General features: G+C 37.3%; 1 protein-coding gene across 2 annotated transcripts; it reads right to left on the bottom strand.

Annotated features, from left to right (window-relative positions):
* Nucleotides 1-694: 694 nt before the first annotated feature.
* Nucleotides 695-26,857, bottom strand: LOC135849700 (long-chain fatty acid transport protein 4-like). 2 transcript variants are annotated; one of them, XM_065370236.1, is made up of 11 exons: nt 26,397-26,843; nt 25,964-26,114; nt 17,772-18,253; nt 17,328-17,529; nt 17,008-17,200; nt 16,561-16,707; nt 3,411-3,548; nt 2,075-2,141; nt 1,886-1,976; nt 1,337-1,490; nt 695-1,208 (listed from the first exon to the last, which is right to left on the bottom strand). In XM_065370236.1, exons 1-11 carry the CDS (start codon nt 26,537-26,539, stop codon nt 1,054-1,056), a joined length of 1,923 nt encoding a protein of 640 aa, XP_065226308.1. In that variant the 5' UTR covers nt 26,540-26,843; the 3' UTR covers nt 695-1,053. The 2 variants fall into 2 exon arrangements, with proteins under 2 accessions (XP_065226308.1, XP_065226309.1); XM_065370237.1 differs by lacking the exons at nt 695-1,208; nt 1,337-1,490 and adding an exon at nt 1,505-1,769 and having other exon boundaries at nt 26,397-26,857.
* Between the last annotated feature and the right edge of the window lie 512 nt (nt 26,858-27,369).

The raw sequence follows: 27,369 nt of genomic DNA, 5'->3' as shown, positions 1-27,369 counted from the left end.
CTAATATCAAGAGAGGAATTAGATCATCGGGAATTTTGTTCTGCTTTTCATTCCTTTCGGTGGTTTGCCGAATACCTGGACTTACAGTCGTATGATCGACGGTCATATTTATGAATTCAAAATTTTACCTTATTCGTACAGTTACTTTGTTACCTTAAGAATTTCGTGGTACCTATAATTAAAGACAGTGAAATAATTTCCGACGGTGCATTTTTAATTGCTCGTGCAAATTATATACCGACTCCTCAGTCCTCATACATCTCCTGCAGCCAAGCCAAAGCGAACCAAGAAACCTAAGCGGGTACCTGGAGTGTGATATTTCTATCGACGTGTGTTATTAATCAGCCAAGATTTTGAGTGTTTGGGGGTGGGGGAACTGTTTAGGTGTGGTATATATATTTCATTCAATTCTATCTTTCAATCAATAGCCAACTTACTTGAACTAAATTTTCACTGAGAAATTTGCATTGCTTTCTGCTATGATTCAGTCAATTCTACTCAAATGTATGGTGTACTTAACTTACACACAAAGATGTTTGTTGTATTTTTATTTTGCTGCTGGTGATTTTCGAAATCCTAAATGATGAACTGTTACTTGCGCGATGCTTTTTCGAGAAAGAATAATTTTGTAACTTTTGTGTGTAAATGAGGTGGCTTCCTCCCTGTAAAATGCTAATCAAGTAATCAGGTCAGATTTTAGGAGGTACAATCGATTTTATTAGGTAGGTAGTTAGGTAGACTAGATCGTATGTAATGTACTAGGTATACACGTATGTACGAGTAGGTAGTAGTAGGTACATATTATGTAGGTGGGTGGGTATGTCTCGATCTACGCTCGCTGTTGGGCATTGATGAAAGATGGTCCATTGGTCACCCATGAACCGTAGAGACGGGCATGACATCAGCAGCCGATAGCATCGTTGTCGTCTTGTTTTAGCCATGACCATAGTCAGGGGTAGGCAGCTAATCCTGGACGCGAAATGTAGGGTCCACGTACTGTACTGGCTTTTGTATGTAGAGGCCGAAGATCTGCAGCGCAGCGTGGCGAGGGAATTAGACTTTGACGGCGCCGGTGACGATATCGCTGTACAGGCTTTCAGTGATGGGTAAAAATCCTTTTACCGAATGTTTGAAATACAGTCGATCGTTGGTTTTGCTCGGATCAAAAGTCTCGTTTTTCAGATCGGTTTTCTTCACCTTGTACGTTCCTGAAAAATGACAAGTACGAGTAAGTTATATGAGCTAAAGACACCGGCGCGGCTGTAGGCTACCTACATGTACGAGTACTCGTATGTGATTATGGTAATTGGTAGGTGTTTGTAATTGGCATTCATACCTGTCAGTTCGAGTTGCGGTAATATTCTCAAGAATAAGGGTCTGGCGTAAACTGGTAAATTTTTATCGATACCATCGGCCAAATTATCGAGATCTATTTCGTATTTCGGATCGACAATGGCTACCATGCCGGCTTTGCCTTCCAAATCGCCAACCTACGAGTGTAAAATTGCGTTGCTGTGATCAACGATTACCACGACAAGTAGAAGTAGGATAGGCTAGGTAGTAGGAAAGGCCACTTTTTTTAGGACAAGGTCCAGAAATGTTCCTTTCAGGAAAAAAGTTGTCCCGGAGGATCGACGGTGGAGGGGGGTGCAATAAATCCTTATGGGGACTCCCTGATCAACATACTTTGCTCTCATTTCTCAAACTATTGGTCACTTTTTCTCAAATTTTTGGTCACTTTTTTTGCTATTTTTCAGTCTCTGAAGTCACTGAAAAAAATTAAATAGTGGATTTCATGCCTGCTAGAGAGAAGCTTGACAACTTGGACTACGTATAGGTATAGCTTAGGTAGCATAAGGTATAATAAGGTATAGTGTGGACGTACTTGAACTCCATACACCGTGCAGTCCTTGAAACCGATTAATTTCTGAATAACCATTTCGACCTCGCCGGTAGATACATTTTCACCTTTCCATCTGCGTTGAAAAACGAAAAAACAAACACGTTACCATTACCACTACCATTAGAAAGGTAGATCAGATCTACGCATACTAATTTGTGGCGTCAGGATTACCTGAACGTGTCGCCGGTTCTATCCTTGAAATATAAGTAACCAAATTCGTCCATGTACAAAATATCGCCTGTGTAGAAAAAAACAACAACAAAATAAACATAGGTACTCGTAAACAGATTTTTGTAGAGGCACGTAAACATATTAAACCTACATAAGTATCTATAAGTTAACTTTCACTCGCAAATATCTACACCTATAGGTTTAGGTATGTACAAATGTACAATAGTAAGTATACCTATACATATTTTTAATTGTCAGCTGCAAACGTAGGTATGGGGTAGAGGTACCTACAACAAGTTGCAGCTAATTCATTATGCATGCGCATATGAAGAATGCGATGTCAATGGCGATTGGCGTTGGGAACGTCGTACAGCGTACGCACAATCACACATGCTGCCCTGTCTCTGTTCCTGTCCCGTCCGAGCATCAGCGTCGCATTCATTTTGATTTTTCAATTAAGTCTAAGTCGACTTCATTTAAAGTTGAACGTACTCGTAATACCTACCTTAATGTATTTACGAGTAAGTATCGTATGTACGTATGACCGGCCGAAAAACGTGTATCCTATACATGTACATCATTACATCAACCTGCACCTAGGTACAGGGTGCCCAGAAATATCGAGTACCCCTAAAAAAGTTTTCTACTAAAATACTTTGGTTGGTCACAGTGAATGATAATAATTATAGCACATGATTGGTTGTTGGACTGGAGAGATAACATTCCACCAATCATATGCATCTATTCCACGTTGCCAACCTATATTTTTACTGAAAAACTTTCTTAGGGGTACTCGATATTTCTGGGCACCCTGTGGCTAAGGCTAGCACCCATAGTTGAAAGGATTGAAACTTGATGGTAACCTACAACTACGAGTACAAATCTAGATGGTGAACCATACGCTATTGTGGAACTGCAAGTGCATAGTGCACACTAAGACCAACCTTAAACCTATAGTAGCTACCCCTTATTTGCAGATTAGCTACCTACCTACGAGTATAATACCTATCCATAGTTGAGTATACACTATGCAGACGCGGACGGTGTGCCCAATAATGCCCATAAGTGCGAGTATCGGGCATAGCTGATGACCATTTTCGTGGGCTGTTAGGGGCAAAGGCAGAGATAATGGTAGCGCTGAGCCATATGAAAATACATACTAATTCAACGCTGCCAAGTGCCAACCCATCAAAATTCCCGCCATGCTAATACTATGTCCAATAGTTCCTACATATAGCTAGCTCTGCTTATGTAATGCTAAGGTAGAGGTGCATAAATCGTAGGTACATACCATATGTACTTATGTATGTACTTATTACATAGGAAACGTACTAACCCGATAAGAAAGCCGAATCTCCGCGTTTGAAAACATTCTTGATGATTTTCTTGTTGGTTTCCTTTTGATCGACGTATCCTTGAAAGTCTTTAAGAGGTATTCTTTTCGATATCATACCGATACACATGCCAGATTCACCTGCAAAAACACGTACCTAATGTATGTACAATGCCACCTAGAGAGCTTACGCGTTTATACAAATAAATAATTTATAGCTGTAGGTATTATAGTGCAGGTCGTGATGATGAAAAAAAAAACAAACAAGAAGAACGGAGGTCAATTTTAGCCCTGCTGAGGTGTATTAGATACTTGGAGGGAAACTGTGGGCCTCGCTGCTGAGATCATTGTCTGAGTTAACCGAGACCTATACCTCTTTGCAGTGGGAAGAAACCAACAGAAAAATCGCATACACCTTACTGACCAAGAAAGGAAAAGACTTGCTGCCCAAATCAATATTGATCACCCGGATGAAGAGGACCCAAATACCTTATAGGAAAATATGAAGGCAGAAATCCAAAAGAAACGCGATTTGGTGATCAAGAATAGGTAGAATGAACTGAAATAATGTCAACCATGGGTGTTGGAAGAAACATTGAAGCTCATAGAAGAACTCAGAAAAGTAAAACTGGAAGGAAATGATAACAATGTGTTCGGAGAAATTGCAGGAAAGACAGAGAAGCCTATCTGAACTGATGTGAGGAAATTCAAGAATATGCTAACCACAATGAATCAAGCATACTGTTTAAGAAGATAAAACAGATCACCAGAGATTTTGATCCACAATCACATGAAATCACAGTCGAGGATGGTACAGTCGCATGGGACTCTAATACGATTCTAGAGAACTGGAGATTGTATTACAGTAAGCTATACAGGGTGTTCCAACTTTGATCAGAAAGCTGGCGTGTGGTGATAGTACTCGACAAGATGAACAAAATTTGTTATGTGCACAAGTATTCTATCTCGTGAATTGAAGGAGCCACGTGCACAGCAAAACTAGAAATTCACTAGTTTTGAAAGGTTATCAAAAATAAGGAAATGTTCGAATCATTCAAATCAAACAATGCCCAAAACCCATAGTACTGGAGTAGACAAACAGAAAAAGTTATTCTGACAAATTGCCTATATTCAAAATTGAAGGGGTAAACTTGATTCAAAATTTCCAAATTTGTCTTGCCTCAAATTTTGAAAATTTCAAATTTTCAAATCGTGTTTGCGCCTTTAATTTTGAAGATAGACAATTTGTCATAATAACTTTTTTAAACATTTTCTCATTTTTGACAAATTTTTTAAAATTGGTCAATTTTTGCCCAAAAATGGTGTAACTTCTTCAATTCACAGATAGTGAGAAAATGTCTGCATCATTGAAATGACATTAATAACCCATAGTTCTTGAGTGGACAAACCATAAATGTTATTATAACAAATTGTCTACCTTCAAAATTAAAGGCGCAATCACGATTTGAAAATTCAAAATGTTCAAAATTTTAAATTTAGGACAAGACAAATTTGGAAATTTTGAATCAAGTTTTCCACTTCAATTTTGAAGATAGGCAATTTGTCAGAATAACTTTTTCTGTTTGTCTACTCCAGTACTATGGGTTTTGGGCATTGTTTGATTTGAATGATTTGAACATTTCCTTATTTTTGATAACCTTGCGAAATTAGTGAATTTTTAGTTCTGCGGAGCACGTGGCTCTTTCAATTCACAAGATAGATTACTTGTGTACACAACAAATTTTGTTCATCTTGCCGAGTACTATCACCACACGGCACACACCAGCTGTCCGATTGAAGTTGGAACACCCTGTATAGGAGTGAACCATAAAACCCAAACAACAATGAAGTACCAGAAATTGAAGTGGACAGTGTAGAAGAGCTGGAAATCTTACTTTACAAAGTAAGAGATGTCATCAAGGCGTTGAGAAAACGCAAAGGTCCTGGATGTGATGGTATTGAGACTGAGATACTACAGTCCATGGGTAAGAAAGCAGAGAACGTGATCTGGAAGATATGCAACAACATATGGTGCAAAAGAGAATGGCCAGAATATAGACACTGCACCTGGGGGAAGACAACGAACTAACGGCCATATTGGCTAAATTATGTGTGTCATGCGAATTTATCCCGCTGGGTGCTTTTGGCTGCGCTGGTGTCGAATTCTTGAAGGAAGTACCATGCGAACTGCGAAGTACAGCGTGTGCAACTGCGCACCCAAGAGCATCCAACGGATCATATTTACTATCACTACCATCCCTCTTCCCCGTTGCCTACAAACTGATGTGTAGCACAGCCAAAAGCACCCAGCAGAAGAAATCTGCATGCCACAAGATTTTACTACTGTCCCTTTTCCCCATTGCCTGCAGTTTGGTGTCTTACCTGGAGGGCACAGGTGCAGTGTCTATAGTAGGGTGACAATGAAATGAAAATTTTGGATTTTCGAATACAGCACACCTAAAAAATGTGCTATTAGGTATCAAAAAATGATCCCCAAAGTTTCATCCCTCTAAGTTGATTTTAACCCGTGCCTCAAGGGTCCCAAAGTTTGGAACGTAACGCCGGAGCGCGACCTTCCGAGTCTCACGGCGACGTGTGGTGCAGAAATCGTTGAGTACGCGCTACCTATAAGAAGTGCAGAAGAGTAACAACTAACAATATACTGTGTTTTTTGATCCAATTTTTTTTCTCAATTACAAGTCGACTTGAAAACAATTTATAAATTATATTTTCATTATACATGCTACGAAAATGTAGCATTTTACCCACGTTTACACACCGTGAAAATACACTTTTTCCTACTGCGATTGAAAAAATTCCTCTTTCCATCTCTAGGGATGGAAAAGAAATTCTTTTCCGTCACACTGCGATGGAAAAGAATTTACAATATATTAGTCAATGTGAATTTTTTTCCGTCACAGTGTGATGGAAAAGAATTCTTTTCCATCACACTGTGACGGAAAAGAATTTAGAACATATAGTCAATATAAATTCTTTTCCGTCACCGTGTGATGGAAAAGAGTTTCTTTTCCATCCCTAGGGATGGAAAGAGGAATTTTTTCAATCACAGTAGGAAAAAATTTTCGCGGTGGGTAAACAGGAGTAAATATGCTATATTTTTTCGTAGCATTTATAATGAAAAATATCTTACAAGATAGTAGTCAAAAGTGAATGAATTCTTGTTTCGTGCGTTGGCTCCACTCGCCTTCGGCTCGTTCCGCCAATCTTCGCACTTGACAAGAAATCATTCACTTTCGTCTACTGTGTTGTAATATACTATCCTCCAAAAAAACTCTTCAAAAAAGAATTACACCCCGCCCTCTCCACGATTCCTAATGAACCTACTCCATGAACAAAAATTAAAAATTTCAGTAAGAAAATGTTATGATATCATGGTGGAATCCGCCCCTAAGAAAAACAACCTACCACTTCACCATTTATTGTATAAGACAATCTATGAAACAGCTAATGAGCCAAAAATTTGGGGGCTGACAAATCTTCCACACTCCAGAGTCAAGTTAGATTACTAAACTTATTTGAGGGATCTGTCCGCCCAAATTTTTGGCTCATTAGCTGTTTTATAGATTGTCTTATACAATAAATGGTGAAGTGGTAGGTTGTTTTTCTTAGGGGCGGATTCCACCATGATATCATAACATTTTCTTACTGAAATTTTTAATTTTTGTTCATGGAGTAGGTTCATTAGGAATCGTGGAGAGGGCGGGGTGTAATTCTTTTTTGAAGAGTTTTTTTGGAGGATATCAGTACTTTTTTTTCTATATTATTGTGATGAAGTGTTCAATCTAATAAATGAAAATAGCATTGGTGGCAGGAGCATGCAGAGAGTGGACAGATTACTGGACATTTGTCATTAAACTGACTGGAATAAAAACAGTGGGTTTTCAAGGGTGATGGGGGAAGGGGTTGAAAAATTCGCCGATCAGTAAAAAAAAGACTTTCAATTTTGTCAAATAAAATGACAAATAGCGAATATAAATTTCTAAAATGAAATGAGAGATGAAATGACAAGTTTACCAATAATTGATAAAAATACCTATTAAAAAATTATTATTTTCCTTTTTGAATTTTTTGAAGTTTCAAAATGGAATTTTTTAGTTTAGGAAAAGGATAGAAAAAATAGCTGAGTGATGCGAGTGAAAAAACGTTCAAAAATTCAAGAGGTGAAAAACAATGTGTTTTTCAGGTTCCATTTTTTGGCTTCAAAATTTTGGAATTTAAATGTCAACTTTTTAAAAATTTAAATTTTGAAAATGAGAACAAAACAAACCTGAACAAAGTAAAGCAAAACGTCATTTCAAGAAGTAAAAAAAAACATGTTTTTTCAGGTGAAAAAATGTATCTTGTTTGTTTTAAATAAATTTGCAATGCATAATGAAATTTTTTCCATGTTTACTTTTTTAAAAAAAACAAGGGCAAAAGAAAATTTGTACTTTAAGAAGTGAAAAACGTTTTTTTACAATGTATTTTTAAAAATTGAACATGTTAAATAAAAATCATATTGAAAAAATCAGCTTACAAAATTAAAAATTAAAAAAAAATTTTTGATTCTGATGGGGTTCGAACCGGAGTCTACTGCGTGGGGAGCGGAAGCTTAAATCATTCAGCCGCTTGGCTGCTCAACGTTTTAGCGCATTTCAACTGCATACAACGCCGCCAACACGTGTTGTGCTTTAAATTTAACGGACATTTTGATATTGAACGTTTATGTGCAATAATAATTATTATTGCGCATAAATGAAAGCTCATATCAATTTGAAAATATTAAAAGGCACTTCCGTGGTATTTGAAGTATATGTGAACATAATTTCAACGTGATTGGGACTTTATTCGAAGCTGTAGCTTTGTCTAAAGAATCAAAAATGGCGAGAATTAGTATTATAGATTTACTGTTTCTTTAGACAAAGCTACAGCTTCGAATAGGGCACAAATCACGCTGAAATTTTGTTCAAATGTACTTTGAACATCGTAGATGTGCCTTTTGATGTACGTACATCTATGCCAGCTTTGGTTTGATTGTACTTTGGATAAATACACTGCTCGTTTTTTCAAAATTTGTCATTTTTCAGCATCTTTAAACTCCACTCAAGCTTGATGTAATTGGGCTACAAAGCTCAATTTTTGCATGAACATCAAGTTTATGGTGGAGAAGTGCCTTTTGATATTTTGGGTCAATTTTGAAAATTTTTGGAGCCCAAAAAGGGGGGGTGCAGGGTCAATTTTCAAAAAATTTACAATTTTTTGCTTTTAGTCAGTAATGGTTGACAAATCAAAGCTATATTCCAAATTTCATCGAAATTGGTTCGGCCAATCCTTCTAACTTTAAGTGGAACTTGAAGAAGAATTTTACCCAAAATGACAAAAAACAGGGTACTTGAAACTTCGCGAATTTTCATCGTACAAAAATTATTCTTATATATTCTGAAAGGTCGTTGAAAAATAAGAAAAACTGTATTTGCGTTTTTTTAAATAAACGCTTAGTTTTTGAGAAAATTACGTTTGAAAACTCCCGGAATTGCATTACGAAATAGTTACAGAATATAACTCCGTGTGCGTTGAGCCGCCTACGGTTGAACGCGTTTCATGGCGCGCTTGAAACCGTGGGAGGGCGGGGGGCAACGCTACCGCGTCGCCTGATTTCTATGAAAAAACACAATTTTTTCGTTTCATTCCGCTATGGAAAAGAACTGAGCGCTCAATGCACTTTTGTTTTTGTTTTTGTATATTTCTCTGTACTCTTCACCACGGGCAAAAATTTCAAAAGGTTAAAAGGATATATGTACATAAATTTCACTTATTATATGTATTTATTCAATATTTTTTCACTATCCATGTCCAATGACCATAATTTACCTCATATCCTTGCTGAAAATTACTTCCATTGAATGAACATGACTTTATTAATGAAAATCAGATTTTCATAAGGTAATTGATGGACATTGAACATGATAGCGAGTGAAAAAATATTGAATTAATATAATAAGTGAATTTTATATCCTTGTAACGTTTTGAATTTTATGCAGGTGTTGAAGAAGTGCAGAGAAACGTACAGAAACGTGAACTGAAGTGTGTTGAAAGCTCAATTTTTTTCCACAGTGATGGAAAACTGAAACTGAAACTAAAACTGAAACTGGTTAAAAACTTGAACTGAAATGGAGAAACTGAAACTAAAACCGAAACTAGAACTGAAATGAGAAAAACTTAAACTGAAAACTGAAAACTTGAACTGAAAAAAATAAAACTGAAACTAAAAACTAAAAACTTGAACTGAAATGTAAAAGTTTTGCCATTCACTGAATTTTGTCGACAAAATCATCAATCTATTCTCAAAATTCTTATTTTTTTCAAAAATTTTTGCCCTCGCTTCGCTCGGGCCAATTTGGATCTTTTCTTTCCAAAAAAAAAACAGTGTTGTGCGTAACGATATTTTTTTTCGTTCCGTTATTTCGTTACGTTACAAAATTAGCATTTTTTTCGTTACGTTTTTTCGTTACAGTACTTGTAACGAAAAAAATGCTGTAACGGTATTTTTCGTTACACCGGTACTTGAACTTTTTCGTTACGTTATTTTCGTTATTTCCGTTACGATTTTTTCGTTACAGAAACGTTTTTTCAACGTAGAATTGATGATATTTTCAAAGAAAAATGCATTTGTAACGAAAAATTGTAACAGAAATGGCTAAAATAACGGAACCAAAAGGCTTAAATACCAGTGTAACGAAAAAAATACCGTTACATTTTTTCGTTACAGATATAATCATGATACAATTACGTTTATTAAAAAGGGAATTTTTGAAAAAGTCAAGCTTGGAAGGTAAAAAATCTCATTTTTTGACTCAACTTGAAAATATTGTAACTAAAAAAATAACAAAAAAGGTAACAGAATTTTTTCGTTTTTCGTTACGTTACATCAAGAAAAATATCGTTACGTTACGTTTCAGTTACACAACATCGCATGATCAAAATAACGTTTTCGTTACAGTTCCGTTACCTGTAACGAAAAAAATTTCGTTATTTTCGTTTTTCGTTACAGTTACTGTTACGGGACGCCAACACTGAAAAAAAACATTGATGAAAATGAAATTTAGAAAAAGTTGAAATCAGAAAAACAGAATGGCGAATTCTCTCATTAAAATTGATATTGTTCTACTTTTTGAACTACAAATTATCCAATCTTTTGCCCTCCCTTTGCATGGGTCAATTTGATACTCTTCTCAGAAGTCAGAGTTACGATTTCAAGAAACCTATTGAATTTGAAAAATGTTGAGATCAGAAAAACCAAAAAGAAAAATCTATTTTTTTTTTCTATAAAATCGATTGATGTCATTCTACTTTTTAAATCACAAATTTTCCAAAGCTGAAAACCGTTGCCCTCGCTTCGCTGGGGCCATTCGAGATGCTACTTAGGTCATTCCATGTCAACTCAACCAACGTTTTTGGGTCATGTCCTTCGATTTCGCTCAATTTTTTTTTACAATATCTACCCACCCAGTAAGTAAGAAAGCCGCAATCAGTTTGGTCCCAGCCCCCTTAGAGGGCGGATGGAGGGGCTTCTATTATTTTCAATACTTTGATCAAAACTGATTTCACAGTTCGAAAGGAAGTTCAAATTTCAAAATGGTGCTGTAAGTGGGAGCTACCATTTAAAATGTTGAAAAAATTTCCATAGATGTACATTTTGATACTTTTTCGAAATATTTAGGTTTCGAGATGGCACTCGTTGACGGAGAGGGAGCATCCCCACCCCCAATTTTGGGTGAAACGTTCGAAAGAAAATCTGGGGCATGTGATATATCGAATTGTATGTTTTCGGCGACGCTGAACACGAATATGACGTCAGATTTTTGATAGAACCCCATCCACGGCCCCCAGCACCTCCTCAAAGGGGGTGAAAGTTCAAAAATGCGTTTTGTTCGTGTGACACGTGGAATAATATATTTTTGGTATTTTGGTGACGCTGAACACGAATATGACGTCAGATTTTTGATTTGATCCGTCGGCCCCCTGCACCTCCCCAAAGCGGGTAACCCCAAAAAAAATGGTAACATTCGTGCGACACATGAAATAGTATGTTTTTGATATCGCTGAACACGAATATAGCCATAGTTTTTTAAATCGACCTCACCTATGGCCCCCAGAACCTCCCTCAATAGGTTAAAGTCCAAAAAAATTGTTGGGGGCCGTGGATGAGGCCCAATCAAAAATCTGACGTCATATTCGTGTTCAGCGTCGCCAAAAACATACAATTCGATATATCACATGCCCCAGATTTTCTTTCGAACGTTTCACCCAAAATTGGGGGTGGGGGTGCTCCTCCACCGTCAACGAGTGCCATCTCGAAACTTAAATATTTCCAAAAAGTATCAAAATGTACATCTATGGAAATGTTTTCAAAATTTTAAATGGTAGCTCCCACTTACAGCACCATTTTGAAATTTGAACTTTCAAATTCAAAGTTCAACTTTCAACTTTTGAAAATTTCAAAATACTTCAAAACTTCAAAATTCAATGCCCTTTCGAACTGTGAAATCAGTTTTGATCAAAGTATTGAAAATAATAGAAGCCCCTCCATTCGCCCCCTGAGGGGGCTGAGGCCAAACTGATTCATGGAATGACCCACTTGTAAGTAGGTGTACAAAAAATGCAAATTTTTCACTTTTTCTGAACAGAACAGAACTACTGGATTTTCAAAGTTTTTTGTATACAGTGCTCACTGCTCAGCATGTTAATTAAAATTTTGATTATTGTGGGAAAATGACAATTTTTTGTCGGCAAAAGGACGATGCGATCTTCCTCCCAAGTATAGCATAACTTGTCTTTTCTTCATCGGCCCCCTCGGGCCCGGATTTTCTCTGCACAGCCCTGCTATTTATTCATAATTTTTGAGTTTGAAATGTTTGAATTTGAAATTTGAAGTTTTTGTTGCCAAGTAGCAAATTAGATTAATGTAGGTATGAAAAAATTCATGAAAGAAAATAATTTTTTTTTTTCATTAAATTGAGCGAAATCGAAAGACATGACTTTCAAAATCGCCTTTTTTTTTGGTTGAGTTGACATGGAATGACCCACTTGTAAGTAGGTGTACAAAAAATGCAAATTTTTCACTTTTTCTGAACAGAACAGAACTACTGGATTTTAAAAGTTTTTTGATACTATTACAGTGCTCACTGCTCAGCATGTTAATTAAAATTTTGATTATTGTGGCAAAATGACAATTTTTTGTCGGCAAAAGGACGATGCGATCTTCCTCCCAAGTATAGCATAACTTGTCTTTTCTTCATCGGCCCCCTCAGGCCCGGATTTTCTCTGCACAGCCCTGCTATTTATTCATAATTTTTGAGTTTGAAATGTTTGAATTTGAAATTTGAAGTTTTTGTTGCCAAGTAGCAAATTAGATTACTTAATGTAGGTATGAAAAAATTCATGAAAGAAAATAATTTTTTTTTTTTTCATTTCCTTTTGAACTTTCAAGAAAAATTTTGAAAACTGAAACTGAAATAGAAAACTGAAATGAAAACTTGAACTGAAAAAAGCAAAACTGAAAACTGAAACTAAAAACTTGAACTGAAAAAAGTAAAACTGAAACTTAAAACTGAAAACTTGAACTGAAAAAAATAAAACTGAAACTAAAAACCGAAAACTTGAACTGAAAAAAATAAAACTGTAACTAAAAACTAAAAACTTGAACTGAAATGAAAAAGTTTTGCCATCACTGTTTTTCCATAGCGGAATAAAATGAAAAAATTGTGCTTTTTCATAGAAAATATAATTTATAAATTGTTTTCAAGCCAACGTGCGACTGAGAAAAAAAAACAATCAAAAAATACTGTATATCCTTACTTCATTGCACTTTGTACATGTAGCGCGCATTCAACAATTTCTCCACCACACGTCACGGTGGAACTCGGAAGGTCGCGCTCGGACGTTACGTTCCAAACTTTGGGGCCCTTGAGGCATGGGTTAAAATCAACTTAGAGAGATGAAACTTTGGGGATCATTTTTTGACACCTCATAGCACATTTTTCAGGTGTGCTGTAAAAAAAATAATGGAAAAAAATTTTCCCCATGTATTTCATTGTCACCCTAGTCTATAGGCCAGAAGATTGGTGCGAATCAGTATTAATTCCGCTACACAAGAAAGGCGATACAAAAAATTGTGCTAACTATCCCACAATAGCCCTGATTCCACATGCCAGTGAAGTGATGCTCAGAATAATCAACAACAGGATCAAGGCATACTTGCATAGGCAGATTCTACCTGAACAGGCTGGTTTTATGCATGGAAGAGGTACAAGAGAGCAGATTTCGAACATCCGGCAAATAATTGAAAAATACCGTGAATTCAACATCCCTGCCCACTTGACAATAGATTTGCCGCTTTCAGCTGAAACGCCGGTTGTTTTTTGCATAACTGCCACTTAAAATGCGCTCAAAAACGACAGTGAATTTGCCGGTGAAAAAACGCCGGCTACTTTTAAGAAAACAGCTACTTAAACAGCCAGCGAATTGCATTTTTTTTATTTGCCGATTCGCCGGTTCTCCCTAGTGAAAAGTTGCCAGCTACAAGCGGCTACTTTTATAGAAACAGCCGCTTTTAAGCCGGGTGTTGATTCGCTGATTACAATGCACATGCGCAACGTATGTTTCACAACTCATTTTCAAAAAATGTAAAGGAAAGTACGAAGTGCGGAACATGTATACCGCTGGAGAACAAACATTTTAACGTTGCTGTGATAGCTGAATGGTGAGCGCTCTGGACTTCCACGCAGGAATCGTGGGTTCGAACCTCGCTTGGGTTAGAAATTTTTTGTAGTTTGGTAGATTTATCGGCGTTTTAATGAATTAAACAGCCACTTTAAACAGCCGGCGTTTTTTTACCAGCAAATTTACTATCATTTTTGGGCCGGCTTTTTCACCGGCTTTTCGATCGGCGAATCTATTGTCAAGTGGGTGTGGTACTAATGTACTATGCTTCATTGACTATGCAAAAAGGCCTTTAACTGCGCCAATTGGACAACACTATTGTAATTTCTCCTGACAAAATCAACCATTTAGGCAAGAAAACTTTTAAAATGAATCTCAAGGGTTGAAAGATCAATCTGTTACATTTTTTTCTCACTAGAACAATGTTATACCATGGAGGCCCGCTTGCTCGTGTAATTGCGCAATTTTGTAATTTTGAAATATTTTTAGAAATATGTGTACAGATATTTCAAAAGGGCCCATTCTGTCAGTGCCGAGAAGGGTATAGGTTTTATTTTTCAAAAATCAAAACAAACTTCCAACGTTCTCCGGTGGATCCCAACGGTGTTTTAGTGTGAAGCTGTCCATGAAAGCTTCACGTTCCCGCGCCGTTTAGATCAATTGGAAATCGTTGGAAGTTTATTTTGATTTTTGAAAAATAAAATCTATACCCTTCTCGGCACTGACCGAATGGGCCCTTTTGAAATATCTGTACACATACAGGGGTCGGCATAAGTTAGTATTCTGATTTGCACAGACGAAAATTTTTTCAAATGAAAATGAATTTTTTTTTCTGTAGTGACATAGCGGTGGGAAAAACTATTATTACCAAAGTGTTGGTGGGACTTCCACGAACACAACACACTACCTACAAGACCTTCTATCTACTCATTACACACAACAGGGTGTTAAAAAGAACGCATCAGTTTTCGAATACGAATACTAACTTATGCCGACCCCTGTATATAAAATATTGATTGATTTTTGAAAAAAAAAATTAATTTTGTCAGGCAGGGTCACATATGAGATACTACACAAGATGGAGTTCCAGAGCACCTAATTGAGCTGATCAAATCGCCGTATGACAAGAACGAGATGGTGGTGAAGGTAGGTGGAGAAGAGTGGAACCTGTTTCAGTCAGAACGGGGAGTAAGCAGGGCTGCATACTAGGGTGACAATGAAATACACAGGGAAAAAATTTTTTCATTATTTTTTTTACAGCACACCTGAAAAATGTGCTATGAGGTGTCAAAAAATGATCCCCAAAGTTTCATCCCTCTAAGTTGATTTTAACCCGTGCCTCAAGGGCCCCAAAGTTTTGAACGTAACGTCCGAGCGCGACCTTACAAGTCTCACGGCGATGCGTGGTGGAGAAATCATGGAGTAACGCGCTACACGTAGGAAGTGCATTGAAGTAAGGATACACTGTATTTTTTTTTGTTGACAATTGATGATTTTTTTTTTCGTCACAAGCTAACTCTAAGACAGTTTTTAAATTATATTTTCCACGAAAAAACCGGATTATTCCATTTTACATTACTTTGGAAAAAAATTGAGCTTTTAACGCACGTTTTTGTATGTTTCTCTATACTTTTTCACCGCCTGCAAAAAATTCAAAAGGTTACAAGGATATAAAATTTACTTATTATGCTTATTCAATACCATATTTTTTCACTCGCTGTCCATGTCCGATGGCCATTAATTACCTACCTTATGAAAATCTGGTTTTCATTAATAAAGTCATGTTCATTCAATGGAATTAGTTTCTAGCTAGGATATAAGGAAAATGATGGCCATTGGACATGGATGGTGAGTGAAGAAATATTTAATATGTATAAGAAGTGAATTTTATATCATTGTAACCCTTTGGTATAGAGAAACGTGCAACAACAAGAACAGAATTGCGTTAATAGATCAATTTTTTAATTAATTTTTTTCCACAGTGAAATAAAATTTAAAAATTGTGTTTTTTGTAGAAAATATTATTTAAAAACTGTTTTAGAGTTGGCTTGCGACGAAAAAACCAAATTATCAAAAAAAACACAAAAAAAACAGTGTATCCTTACTCCACTGCACTTCGTACGCGTAGCGCGTACTCAATGATTTCTCCACCACACGCCGCCGTGAGACTCGTAAGGTCGCGCTTGGACATTACGTTCAAAACTTTGGGGCCCTTGAGGCACGGGTTAAAATCAACTTAGAGGGATGAAACTTTGGGGATCATTTTTTGACACCTCATAGCACATTTTTCAGGTGTGCTGCATTCAAAAATCTGAATTTTTTTTTTCATTGTCACCCTACTGCATACTCTCGGCTCTGCTGTAGAGTACATCATATGAGTAGGTCTAGGTACCCAGTCCTAGGTAGGTAAGTAGATTAATCTCATTCTCACCAGCATTGCATCTGATACAAAAGCCGTTTTCATTTCTAAGAGGTTCGCCGTTAGTTTCGTCGTACTTTATTAAAGCGATGGGATACACCCAAGCTGGCAATATACGAGGTAGGAATCCCACAGCTCCGATAGTGTTATCGAAATTCACTGTAAAAAACACACAAAACCGAAGAAAACGTATTAGAAAAAAATGTCTGTTATGTACAGTACATACTATGAGTAAGTACATAGGTACCTAGTACCTACACAGGGTGCACAGAAATACCATATCGAGTCAAAAAAGAGTTCTGCAAATGTTTTGGTTCGGTGTTCACGTTGCCAACCTATCTACATTATGCATTGTATTTTTTAGAAAAAAAAAACCTTTCTTCTGATACCTATGTATTTTTGTGCCGCGCACCCTATATAGGTAGGTAGGGTATAAGGTACTTATTAGTCGTTGCTTACTTATGTTGGCGTTTCCTTCAGTCGAGCCATACAGTTCTAAGACAGTGGGAATTCTGAATCGATGGACGAATTCTCGCCACACGTCCGGACGCATGCCGTTTCCAATCACCATACGCAACGAATGATTAACGTCGTTTTGCGAAGGCGGTACCGCCAATAAATATCGACATATTTCGCCGATGTATTGACCAATCTGTGTGCGTACCAATCAAATTTCAATGGTGGTATTTGTACTCGTGCAAGTAACTATATGTAGGTAGTAAGTTGGTAACTCGTATCTACGTATGTACGTATTAGGTAAAGGTACAATATGTACTTACGGTACATTTATACTTGACGCAATCGGTGAAATACTTGGAAGCGGAAAACTTGACTTTGATGACGACCGTTAAACCATACACCAAGGCCGGAAGGGTGCCCAAAAGACCGCCGGCCGTGTGGTACAGCGGCAGCGGATCGTAGATGATATCGTTCGAGCGTAACTTCAATAAATACTTGAAACCGGCCACTATCATCACCAATCTACGAACACGAATAAGAGTACTATATAAAAAAAGATGTCGAGCCGCAAAGGTCTGACGAGAGAACCGATTCGCATTAAAAGTACCTACCAATAGTTTGGTAGGTAGAGCCAGAGGTACCCAACTGAAACTACCCACAGTAGTGGGCTAAGCACTTTTGTACCTACATACTAAGCGGTGAGCGGTTAGGTACCCCCACACATATAGGTAATAGATATAGGTAGTTTAGATACGAATACGTACTTGTCGTGAACCATTATGGCGGCTTTTGGCAAACCAGTAGTGCCCGAAGTATAGATGTACAATAATTTGTCTTTGGGCCCGATGGGCGTTTCAGGTTCGACGGCATCGTCGGATACGCTGCTCAACAGTTGCTCCATATCGCCGCAATTGCGCAAAAAGCTGTCGCCGGCGCCGGTGAAGGTGCCCTCACCGTACGCCATGTACTCGGTTTTCGGATCGAGCGCTTCGACAATTTCTTTCACGTCTTTGGCGAATTCGTAGCCGAATACGAACGCCTTACATTTGGCCACATTCACACAATGAGCCAACGAGTGGGACCGCAAATTCGTATTTATCAAGGCGGTCACGACGCCGATCTTGCCCAGACCCAACCAAATGCCGATGTACTGCGGCCTGTTTAGGCTCATCAACGCCACCACGTCGCCTTTCTTGTAGCCTTTCTTTTGGAAAATTCTCGCCACTTTGTTGCTGTACAAATCCAACTGTAAAACAAGATAACAATGAACAATACCCTCAAGTTAGTTAGGTACGTAAGTAAATAATAACACGAGTAGGTACGACGAGTACGTATAGGTACGAGTAAATACAATTTTACATACTCGCGTATGTACGTACTACAGTATGCCACAACAGTAGGGCCCGGTGGCTTTTATTTCTAAGTGAAAAGAGCTAGCGAGATGAATGGAGCGCGACCGTGATAAATTTCCGGCCCATGCACAGGGTGTCCACAAATTAAAAAACCGGTTTGGTCAAAAAATGCAAACTGGTTTTTATTGGAGCAATATAGGGGAGAGGGAGGATGTTTCAGACAGTTGCTGGTTTGATGAGTTGGTTTGGTTTTTTTAAATGGGGTTTTCACTATTATGCGGCAATGTCATACCACAACTGATATTTGACAACATTTACCAGATACTAACTCGTGTGATAAAAATATTTCAGTTTTTGTTTTGAAGTGCTGTTTTTGGAAAAAATGTTTGTCTCACATTTTGATTACCTGAAAAATAACCGTGGGGAATTTCTTCAAGAGCACAAGTAAAATGAAATCGCTGATTCCTTCTCGTCAATAATCTAATTATCTACCTTTTCATGAAAAGCTGATACTTTTTTCCCACAGCCAGTTTAAGTAGAAATGGCATAGTGGGGATGTTTTGGACACTGCAATAAATTTGTGTTAATTTGTGATGTTTTGGTGTAAGAATGCCTCAGTTTTATCCGACAAATCTAGGAAAGACTTTTAATGAGTCTGGAATGATAAATGCTAATCAAGAACAATTTGAAGTTGCCTCCTGAAAATATGTTGATTCGAGCAGAGGCCAGCACTGGCTGAAAAATATGGCATAGAAAAGTCGACTCTTCAACATTGCCTCGCTGATTATTAAAAACAATCCGAGTCAACTGAAATTGTGTGAAATTGTGGACAGATACTGACAATTGATTTCTAATGGATTAAAATTTGGGATTTCCAAAAATAAACATTCAAAAAAACATCATTTTTCAGCGTGTCCAAGACATCCACCTTATGGTGTCCAAAACATCACCCATTTGTCCAACACGTCCACCCAAAACGTGTTTTCTTCAAAGTCCAGTGGTTTGTTCAATTTGGAACTTGAAATTTTTTTGAGTAGGTCAAAATAAGAGAAAAGTGCCCAAAACATCCTCCCTCTCCCCTATTCTACACACTAAGGCGACAAAAACGTGATATAAATTTTTTGGAACCAGTTCATTAATTTGCAAACAGTTTATAAAAAATACCCCAAAATATTGTAGATAGAGAAAAAAGCTTGATACAAAAGTTGTAGAGAATGAAAAATTACACAATTCTGTTTAATAACATTTTGAAACCGGTTCATTGGTTCGCACTTGTAACCAGTTTTTGACAATCACTTGAAAATTGAAGATTGAGGAGAAAGCTTGAAACAAAAGTTGTAGAGCGTGAAAAATTGAACCATTTTTGCTGATCTGATTTTGAAACCGGTTCATTAATTTGCAACCAGTTATCAAAAATTGCCTAAAAATTGGGGATTGAGAAAAAATCTTGAAACATAAGTTGTTGCCGAATGTGAAAAATTGAACTATTTTCGCTAATCAGATTTTGAAACCAGTTCATTACTACGCAGCAGGCCGTCAGAAGTTAACTGGTTGAAAATTAATTAGCCATTTTCAAAATCTGATCAGCAAAAATGGTTCAATTTTTCACGCTCTACAACGTTTGTTTCAAGCTTTTTTCTCTATCATTAATTTTCAGGTGATTGTCAGAAACTGGTTGCTAAATGCGAACCAATGAACCGGTTTCAAAATGTGACCACACGGAATTGTGTAATTTTTCACGTCTTACAACTTTTGTTCCAAGCTTTTTTCTCGATCTCCAATTTTTAGGTAATTTTTGATAACTTGTTGCAAATTAATGAACCGGTTTCAAAATCTGATCAGCGAAAATGGTTCAATTTTTCACGCTCTATAACTTTTGTTTCAAGCTTTTTCCTCAATTCTCTAATTTTTAAGTGATTGTCAAAAACTGGTTGCCAAGTGCAAACCAATGAACCGGTTTCAAAATGTGATTTGACAGAATTGTGTAATTTTTCACCTTCTACAACTTTTGTTTCAAGCTTTTTTCTCTACCTACAATTTTTGGCTATTTTTTGTTAACTGGTTGCAAATAATGAACCGGTTTCAAAAAATTCATATCATAAAAACCAGTTTGAATTTTTTGACCAAACCGGTTTTTCAATTTGTGGACACCCTGTGCATGGGCTGGAAATTTTCATGGTCGCTTTTGAAAGCTCTTATTTTTCCCCACTCAACCCCGCTTCATTTATCTCGATAGCTCTTTCTACTTGGAAATAAAAGCCACCGAGCACTACGTTTGTGTCATACTGTATATAGGTAAGTAGAGGTAAGTACATCAGGTAGTTACTTAGTACATATATGTACCTAGTGACATAATATGTAATTATGTTTGTTAGACCGAAAGAATCATTACCACAGCAGCCGTGCGTATAGTCATGAGGGAAAGGGGCGAAGGTGCAGTGGATGATTTTTTCGCTCGCTCGAGCTACTATCGTATACTCGTAGGTGCATGGTGCGATTTCCATTCAGATACCATACAAAAAAATAAATCGAAATAATATGTACTTTTGTACGAACGTTGACCGGTCCGACGCGGAGATACGAGTAATCAATCGATAATCGTCAGTCGTCGTCGATACGTACCCTACTACAGGGTGCCCAGAAATATCGGGTACCCTTAAAAAAGTTTTTCATTAAAAATATAGGTTGGCAACGTGAAATAGATGCATATGATTGGTGGAATATTATCTCTCCAGTCCAACAACCAATCATGTGCTATCATTATTATCATTCATTGTGACCAACCAAAGTATTTGGCAGAAAACTTTTTTAGGGGTACCCGATATTTCTGGGCACCCTGTACTTGTACATACATAACGTCTTCTTATCGTTCTTTTGAAACGGATTAATGAAGCGAGTCGAGTTATCTCTCCTATCTCTCGGTATCTTTTTTGCTCTTTTCTTTCTAATCCAAAAACATCAATTAGCTACACTCTGTTTGAAGTCTTCGTAAATAAAATACCTACTTGTATGATTACTCATATAATTAAGCGCACCGAGACAATCGTCGTAAACGACTACGTACGAGTACACATGACGAGGTCACTTTGAATAAGAAAACTGATTTTCATGAAACGGCGTCGCACAGGGCAGGGGGCAGCGGGTACAGTTGCTAAGTACGACGGCCGTTATACCTGTACTTTTTTTAAAGATAGGTATCAATTCTGACTTTCAAGAATGGGGGAGAGGGATGGGAGGGAGAATAGACACTCGTATTTAAGATAGGCAAGTGCCTAGCTTACGAGAACGTCCAAGTTTTAAAAATGACTTTCTGAAATCTCGCGAGACTTTTGAACGAGCAACGAGCAATTCTTGACTTTGAAATTACGTGAATCACGAAACGAGTACCTATACCTACCTGATTGAATTGAATTCACTTTCAAAGTCGACAAATGATAACTCGAAAACATTTTGATCAACTTATGATTTGAAACTGTTCGTGAACGGGGCGGACTTTACCCTATTTTCAATTATATCTCTCTTACGAAACGGCGCTACCGTTGATATCGTGCAGTCAGGGGGTGTCAAAGTTTTCAGTGAACCTAAAATACCATCCATTTCAGCAGTGGATTACTCGATAACCGCGATACCTACCAAAATGGAACTTTTCCCCATAGTTGAGGGTTTTAAAAAGCATTATTGGTGATATCATAAAAATCAGTGTTGCCACTTTTTTTCGTACAAAAAAATTAGCTCAAAAAGTTTCAAAACGCACAGTTTTCATATTGTCCCGACTCTCAAAAATTCTGAAAAAAATATATTATGGAAAATTTTTCATGCTGAACAACATATTAAAAAATTGAGATGGTACCATATCGCAAAGTCGATTTATAAAAAATTATAAGTTTGCGAAAAAATGCGATTTTTTGATTTAAAACATGAAAAAAAGTTTTGATTGGTGCAGTTGACCCATTTGACACCTTCATTTTTACGCATATGCAGGCATGAAATTCGGTCACTTAAAAAGTGACTTAGTTACTAATTTCACTTGCAAGTTGATTTTTGTCACTATTTCGGCAAAAATGGCCAAAAAAGTGACTGACATTATTTTGTCGTGTAAAAAAGAAAAGGTGTAAAATTTTAGGAAATGATCAATATTTTTCATAAAAATCCTTCAGAATTATCATTAAAATAAAATTAAAAATCAACTGTTCAACATTAAAAATGTAAGACGATGTGATTGGATAGAGCTGATATTTTCTAAACCGTACAGAGGTAGATCAAAAGATCAGGCAAAAATTTATCACCTGTCAGAATTTCAAATGCTAAAGTGCCTTTTTCGAATTTCGGTGAATTTTCAAAAATCAAATTTAGGCCAAAACTGAGGGGAAAAATCAAAATTTTACCAAATTGACCAAGAAAGCTGAAATTTGAATTTTCAAAAATTAGCCAAAAATTGAAAAATCAATTTGTACAGTTGAAATTTTGTTTATGGTGAGTTCAGACCAGGCTGTTATCGAAAATTGAGGTTCCATTCAAATCGAAAGCAGACACCTCGAGAAGTTTCCTTGTGAGTAAAAATAGCAACCTTTTTTGTTTGAAAATTTATTAAAATGTTTGACCTTTTGAAACCTCTATGATTGGTATTGTAACACCATCGAATAACAATACCATGTCAAAATTTCAAGAGCTAAAGTGCCTTTTTCGATTTTTAGCGAATTTTTAAAAATCAATTTTTGAGCCAAAAATGAGGCGAAAAATCAAAATTTTACCAAATTGAACAAGAAAGCTGAAATTTGGGAATTACCCTATTTTAGACACGCCAAATCGATTGGAAACTGTTTCAACCCGTTTTGAGCAGTTCTGGAGCCTCCAGCAGATTTTTGAAACTCGAAATTTCCCGAAATTTTATCAAATGGAGATGAAAAGCCGAAATTCATTCTGCTAACTAATTTCAATATCTACGCTACAAAGTCGGCCGCAGGTTGATTTCAAGTCGTTTTGGAGCCTCCAGCAACTTTTTGAAAATTACTGGAGTCGCCAGATTTTTGAAACATGAAATTACCACAACATTTTATCAAATGGAGTTAGCAAGCTGAAATTTACGCAGCTAACTAATGTCAACACCGTATGAAGTCGACTGCATGGTTGTTTCGAATGGTTTTGAAGCTTCCATCTACTTTTTTTTGGAAATTTCAATTTTCCAATAAACGCCACACAAGCTTTCAAAAAGTTACTGGAAGCAGCAGTCGACCTCGTATGGGGGTGGGGTGGTGCAATAGATCCCTATGCGGGCTCCCCGACTAACATAATAATATACTTTGCTCTCATTTCTCAAAATTATGGTCACTTTTTCTCAAATTTTTGGTCTTTTTTTTGCTATTTTTCAGCCACCAAAGTGACTAAAAAAATTAAAAAAGTGGCAACACTGATTTTTATGTTATCACCAGAAAGTCTTTTAAAACCCCTATCTATGGAAAAAAAAAGTTTTATTTTGGTGTAGGTATCGCGGTTATCGAGTAATCCACTGCTGAAATGGATGATATTTTACATTCACTGAAAACTTTGACACCCCCTGGCTGCCGTTAAAAATGTGCTAGAGGGCTGCGATTTGCGCCATTGGCCATCCCTTTGGAAGGTCTTTCCACAGGAAAAATTTCAAAAAAATCGCCGAACCCACCTACCACTTCACATGCTCCAATTTAGTCGGGGGGCCCGCATAAGGATCACTTGCACCCCCCTGCCGATTCTCCGGGACAACTTTTTTCTTAAAGGGGAAGTCCTAAGGAACATTTCTAGCCCTTGTCCTCAAAAAAAAAAAGTGGCCCTACTTACAAAATGGTGGTCATTTTGATTGACAGGTCAGCCGAAATCGCAGGTTTTGCGTTCCAACATAGGACTTTCACGGAATTTTTTAAACTGTACAAAGGTAGATCGGAAGAGCAGGCAAAAATTCATCACCTGACAAAATTTCAAGTGCTAAAGTGCCTTTTTCGATTTTTGGTGAATTTTCAAAAATCAAATTTTGGCCAAAATGTGAGAAAAAAATCAAAATTTTACCAAATTGACCTAGAAATCTGAAACTTGGGATATATCCTATTTTCGACCTGTCAAATCGATTGGAAACTGTTTCAAACCGTTTTGAGCAGTTCTGGAGCCTCCAGCAGATTTTTGAACCCCGAAATTCTCACAAAATTTCATCAAATGGGGTTAGCCAGCTGAAATCAACTCTGCACATCAATTTCAATACGCTATGAAGTCGACTGCAGGTGATTTTCAAGTCGTTTTGGAGCCTCCAGCATTTTTTTGAAAATTACTGGAGCCTCCAGCTGATTTTTGAAACTTGAAATTTCCCCAAAATTTCATCAAATGGGGCTAGCCAGCTGAAATCAACTCTGCACATCAATTTCAATACGCTATGAAGTCGACTGCAGGTGATTTTCAAGTCGTTTTGGAGCCTCCAGCAAATGTTTGAAAATTACTGGAGCCTCCAGTAGATTTTTGAAGCTTGAAATATCCCCAAAATTTCATCAAATGTGGTTAGCAAGCCGAAATTTACTCTGCAAACTAATTTCAACACAATATGAAGTCGATTGCATGGTGGTTTCAAGTGGTTTTGAAACTTCCAGCTACTTTTTCGAAATTTCAATTCTCCTAAAAACGCGATGAAACTTTTCAAAAAGTCACTGGTGGCTCCAAAATTACTTGAACTCGCCTGAAGTCGTCTTCAGAAGGTGTTTAAATTGATGCGCAGAGTTAATTTTAGCTGGCTAACCCCATTTGATGAAATTTTGGGGAAATTTCAAGTTTCAAAAATCTGCTGGAGGCTCCAAAACGACTTGAAAATCATTTGCAGTCGACTTCTTAGCGTATTGAAATTAGTTTGCAGAATGAATTTCGGCTCTCCAACTCCATTTGATGAAATTTTGTGAGAATTTCAAGTTTCAAAAATCTGCTGGAGGCTCCAGTAATTTTCAAAAAATCGCTGGAAGTTCCAAAACGGCTTAAAAATCACCTGCAGTCGACTTCATAGCGTATTGAAATTGATGTGCAGAGTTGATTTCAGCTGGCTAACCCCATTTGATGAAATTTTGTGAGAATTTCGGGGTTCAAAAATCTGCTGGAGGCTCCAGAACTGCTCAAAACGGTTAGAAACAGTTTCCAATCGATTTGGCAGGTCGAAAATAGGATATATCCCAAGTTTCAGATTTCTAGGTCAATTTGGTAAAATTTTGATTTTTTTCTCACATTTTGGCCAAAATTTGATTTTTGAAAATTCACCAAAAATCGAAAAGGGCACTTTAGCACTTGAAATTTTGTCAGGTGATGAATTTTTGCCTGCTCTTCCGATCTACCTTTGTACAGTTTAAAAAATTCCGTGAAAGTCCTATGTTGGAACGCAAAACCTGCGATTTCGGCTGACCTGTCAATCAAAATGACCACCATTTTGTAAGTAGGGCCACTTTTTTTTTTGAGGACAAGGGCTAGAAATGTTCCTTAGGACTTCCCCTTTAAGAAAAAAGTTGTCCCGGAGAATCGGCAGGGGGGTGCAGGTGATCCTTATGCGGGCCCTCTGACTAATTGATGTGGAAGACCCTTATATCATAAACAGTAAACAGTAGTACCTCTTTCACAGTCCACGCTGTGTCTTGAAAATGTACGATAACCTTGTCCGGATTGGTGGAGGCTGTTTTTTTGAACAACGATATGATGGTTTCTCCGGTCACAATATACTTGAGGCATGCTACGGCCGTGTTGAAAACTCTGAAGAACAAACTATGGTATGCCAAACGTACCATAGGTAACAAAAAAAACAAGACAAGATTACTACCCGAACGTTATATTACGAGTAGGCATACCCATGGCATACGGCATACCTACTTAGTACATCTACATATCTCTACACTAACAGTGGGTATTTATACACATAAATGTAGTAGGTAGTGGGTAAGCTGGGTATCATTGTATAAAACGAAAAGCAAAACCGCTAAAACTAATTACATATACTTAACTAAAGGTAGGTAGGTGGGTCTGAGAGACTGTAATGCTTTCGCTTACCTCAAATCTCTGGGTAGTGTTTTCAAAATGATGTAAATTGGCCGACGATAGAATATGACGAACGCGATAAGTACGCCGAAAATGAAACTGTACTGGTTGGATAAGCCATCCATTAGGGCGACTAAGCTCTTGGAAAGTCCCATGTCAACGGCGACGGCGAGCGGATAAGGCTATAAGGCTTCGGATCGGATACCACAGCAGGTAGGTAGAAGTAGATGCACATTCGCGAAAATTCAATCACGGGTAAGTATTTGTTTTGGTTTTTATTTTTCCTCGAACATAGACTCGCGAAAACTAATGCTCATACTCGTCGATAGATGTTAACTTTATCACTACAAGCCGACTACTCTACTGCTACTGCCACTGAATGATGCGCCGCTATCGCAATCGCTATCACGCCGTATCGCGATTGCGATATGATGCGATGGTCGCCGTCGCCGCGCCACGACCCGCACTAGCACCATATTATGTACCGGTTATGTTGAGTTGACGTCTAATGGTAATGGTAAAATTGTGCTAGATCTGGATACCGCTGCCGAGCCGCGCCGATACCTACTCTTAATTATTCAGATAGATATGCACTCGTCATACATTAGAGAATACTCTAGTACCTACCTACCTACCTACCAAGCACTTGGTTATCCAACGAGCTGTGTTATGAAGTTCATAGTACATTCGACATTCGACATTGTACCTTAACTCTTATGAGTATGTACGTACGTATGTGTGTGTGTGTGTCTGTAAACAGTTTGAACATTACGTTGCTCAAAATGTTGGAACTCTGAAAAAATTTTTAAAAATCAAATCAACCAATCAACCAATGAGGCAATGACTAAATTCAATTATTATTTATTATTGATTTCCAGTTATAGAGCAGGCAAATAGCGATTTTAAAAAGGAAAAAATTGGCACATAAATTTTTTCTCCGGGAATGTCTTCAGATGAACCCCCTGAACTACCAAAAAAAAAAACC

Source organism: Planococcus citri, chromosome 1, assembly GCF_950023065.1.
Source record: "Planococcus citri chromosome 1, ihPlaCitr1.1, whole genome shotgun sequence".
Lineage (NCBI taxonomy): Eukaryota > Metazoa > Arthropoda > Insecta > Hemiptera > Pseudococcidae > Planococcus > Planococcus citri.
Note: the sequence above shows the minus strand (reverse complement) of the source record. Positions and strands in the feature narration are given on the sequence as shown.

Coding starts and splice junctions, on each gene's coding strand:
- LOC135849700 (XM_065370236.1), bottom strand. CDS start 26,539: ATGGGACTTTCCAAGAGCTTAGTCGCCCTAATGGATGGCTTATCCAAC. Junction 17,201..17,327: donor GCGTCAAGTATAAATGTACC/GTAAGTACATAT, acceptor GTACGCACACAG/ATTGGTCAATACATCGGCGA. Junction 1,977..2,074: donor AGAACCGGCGACACGTTCAG/GTAATCCTGACG, acceptor TTTTCAACGCAG/ATGGAAAGGTGAAAATGTAT.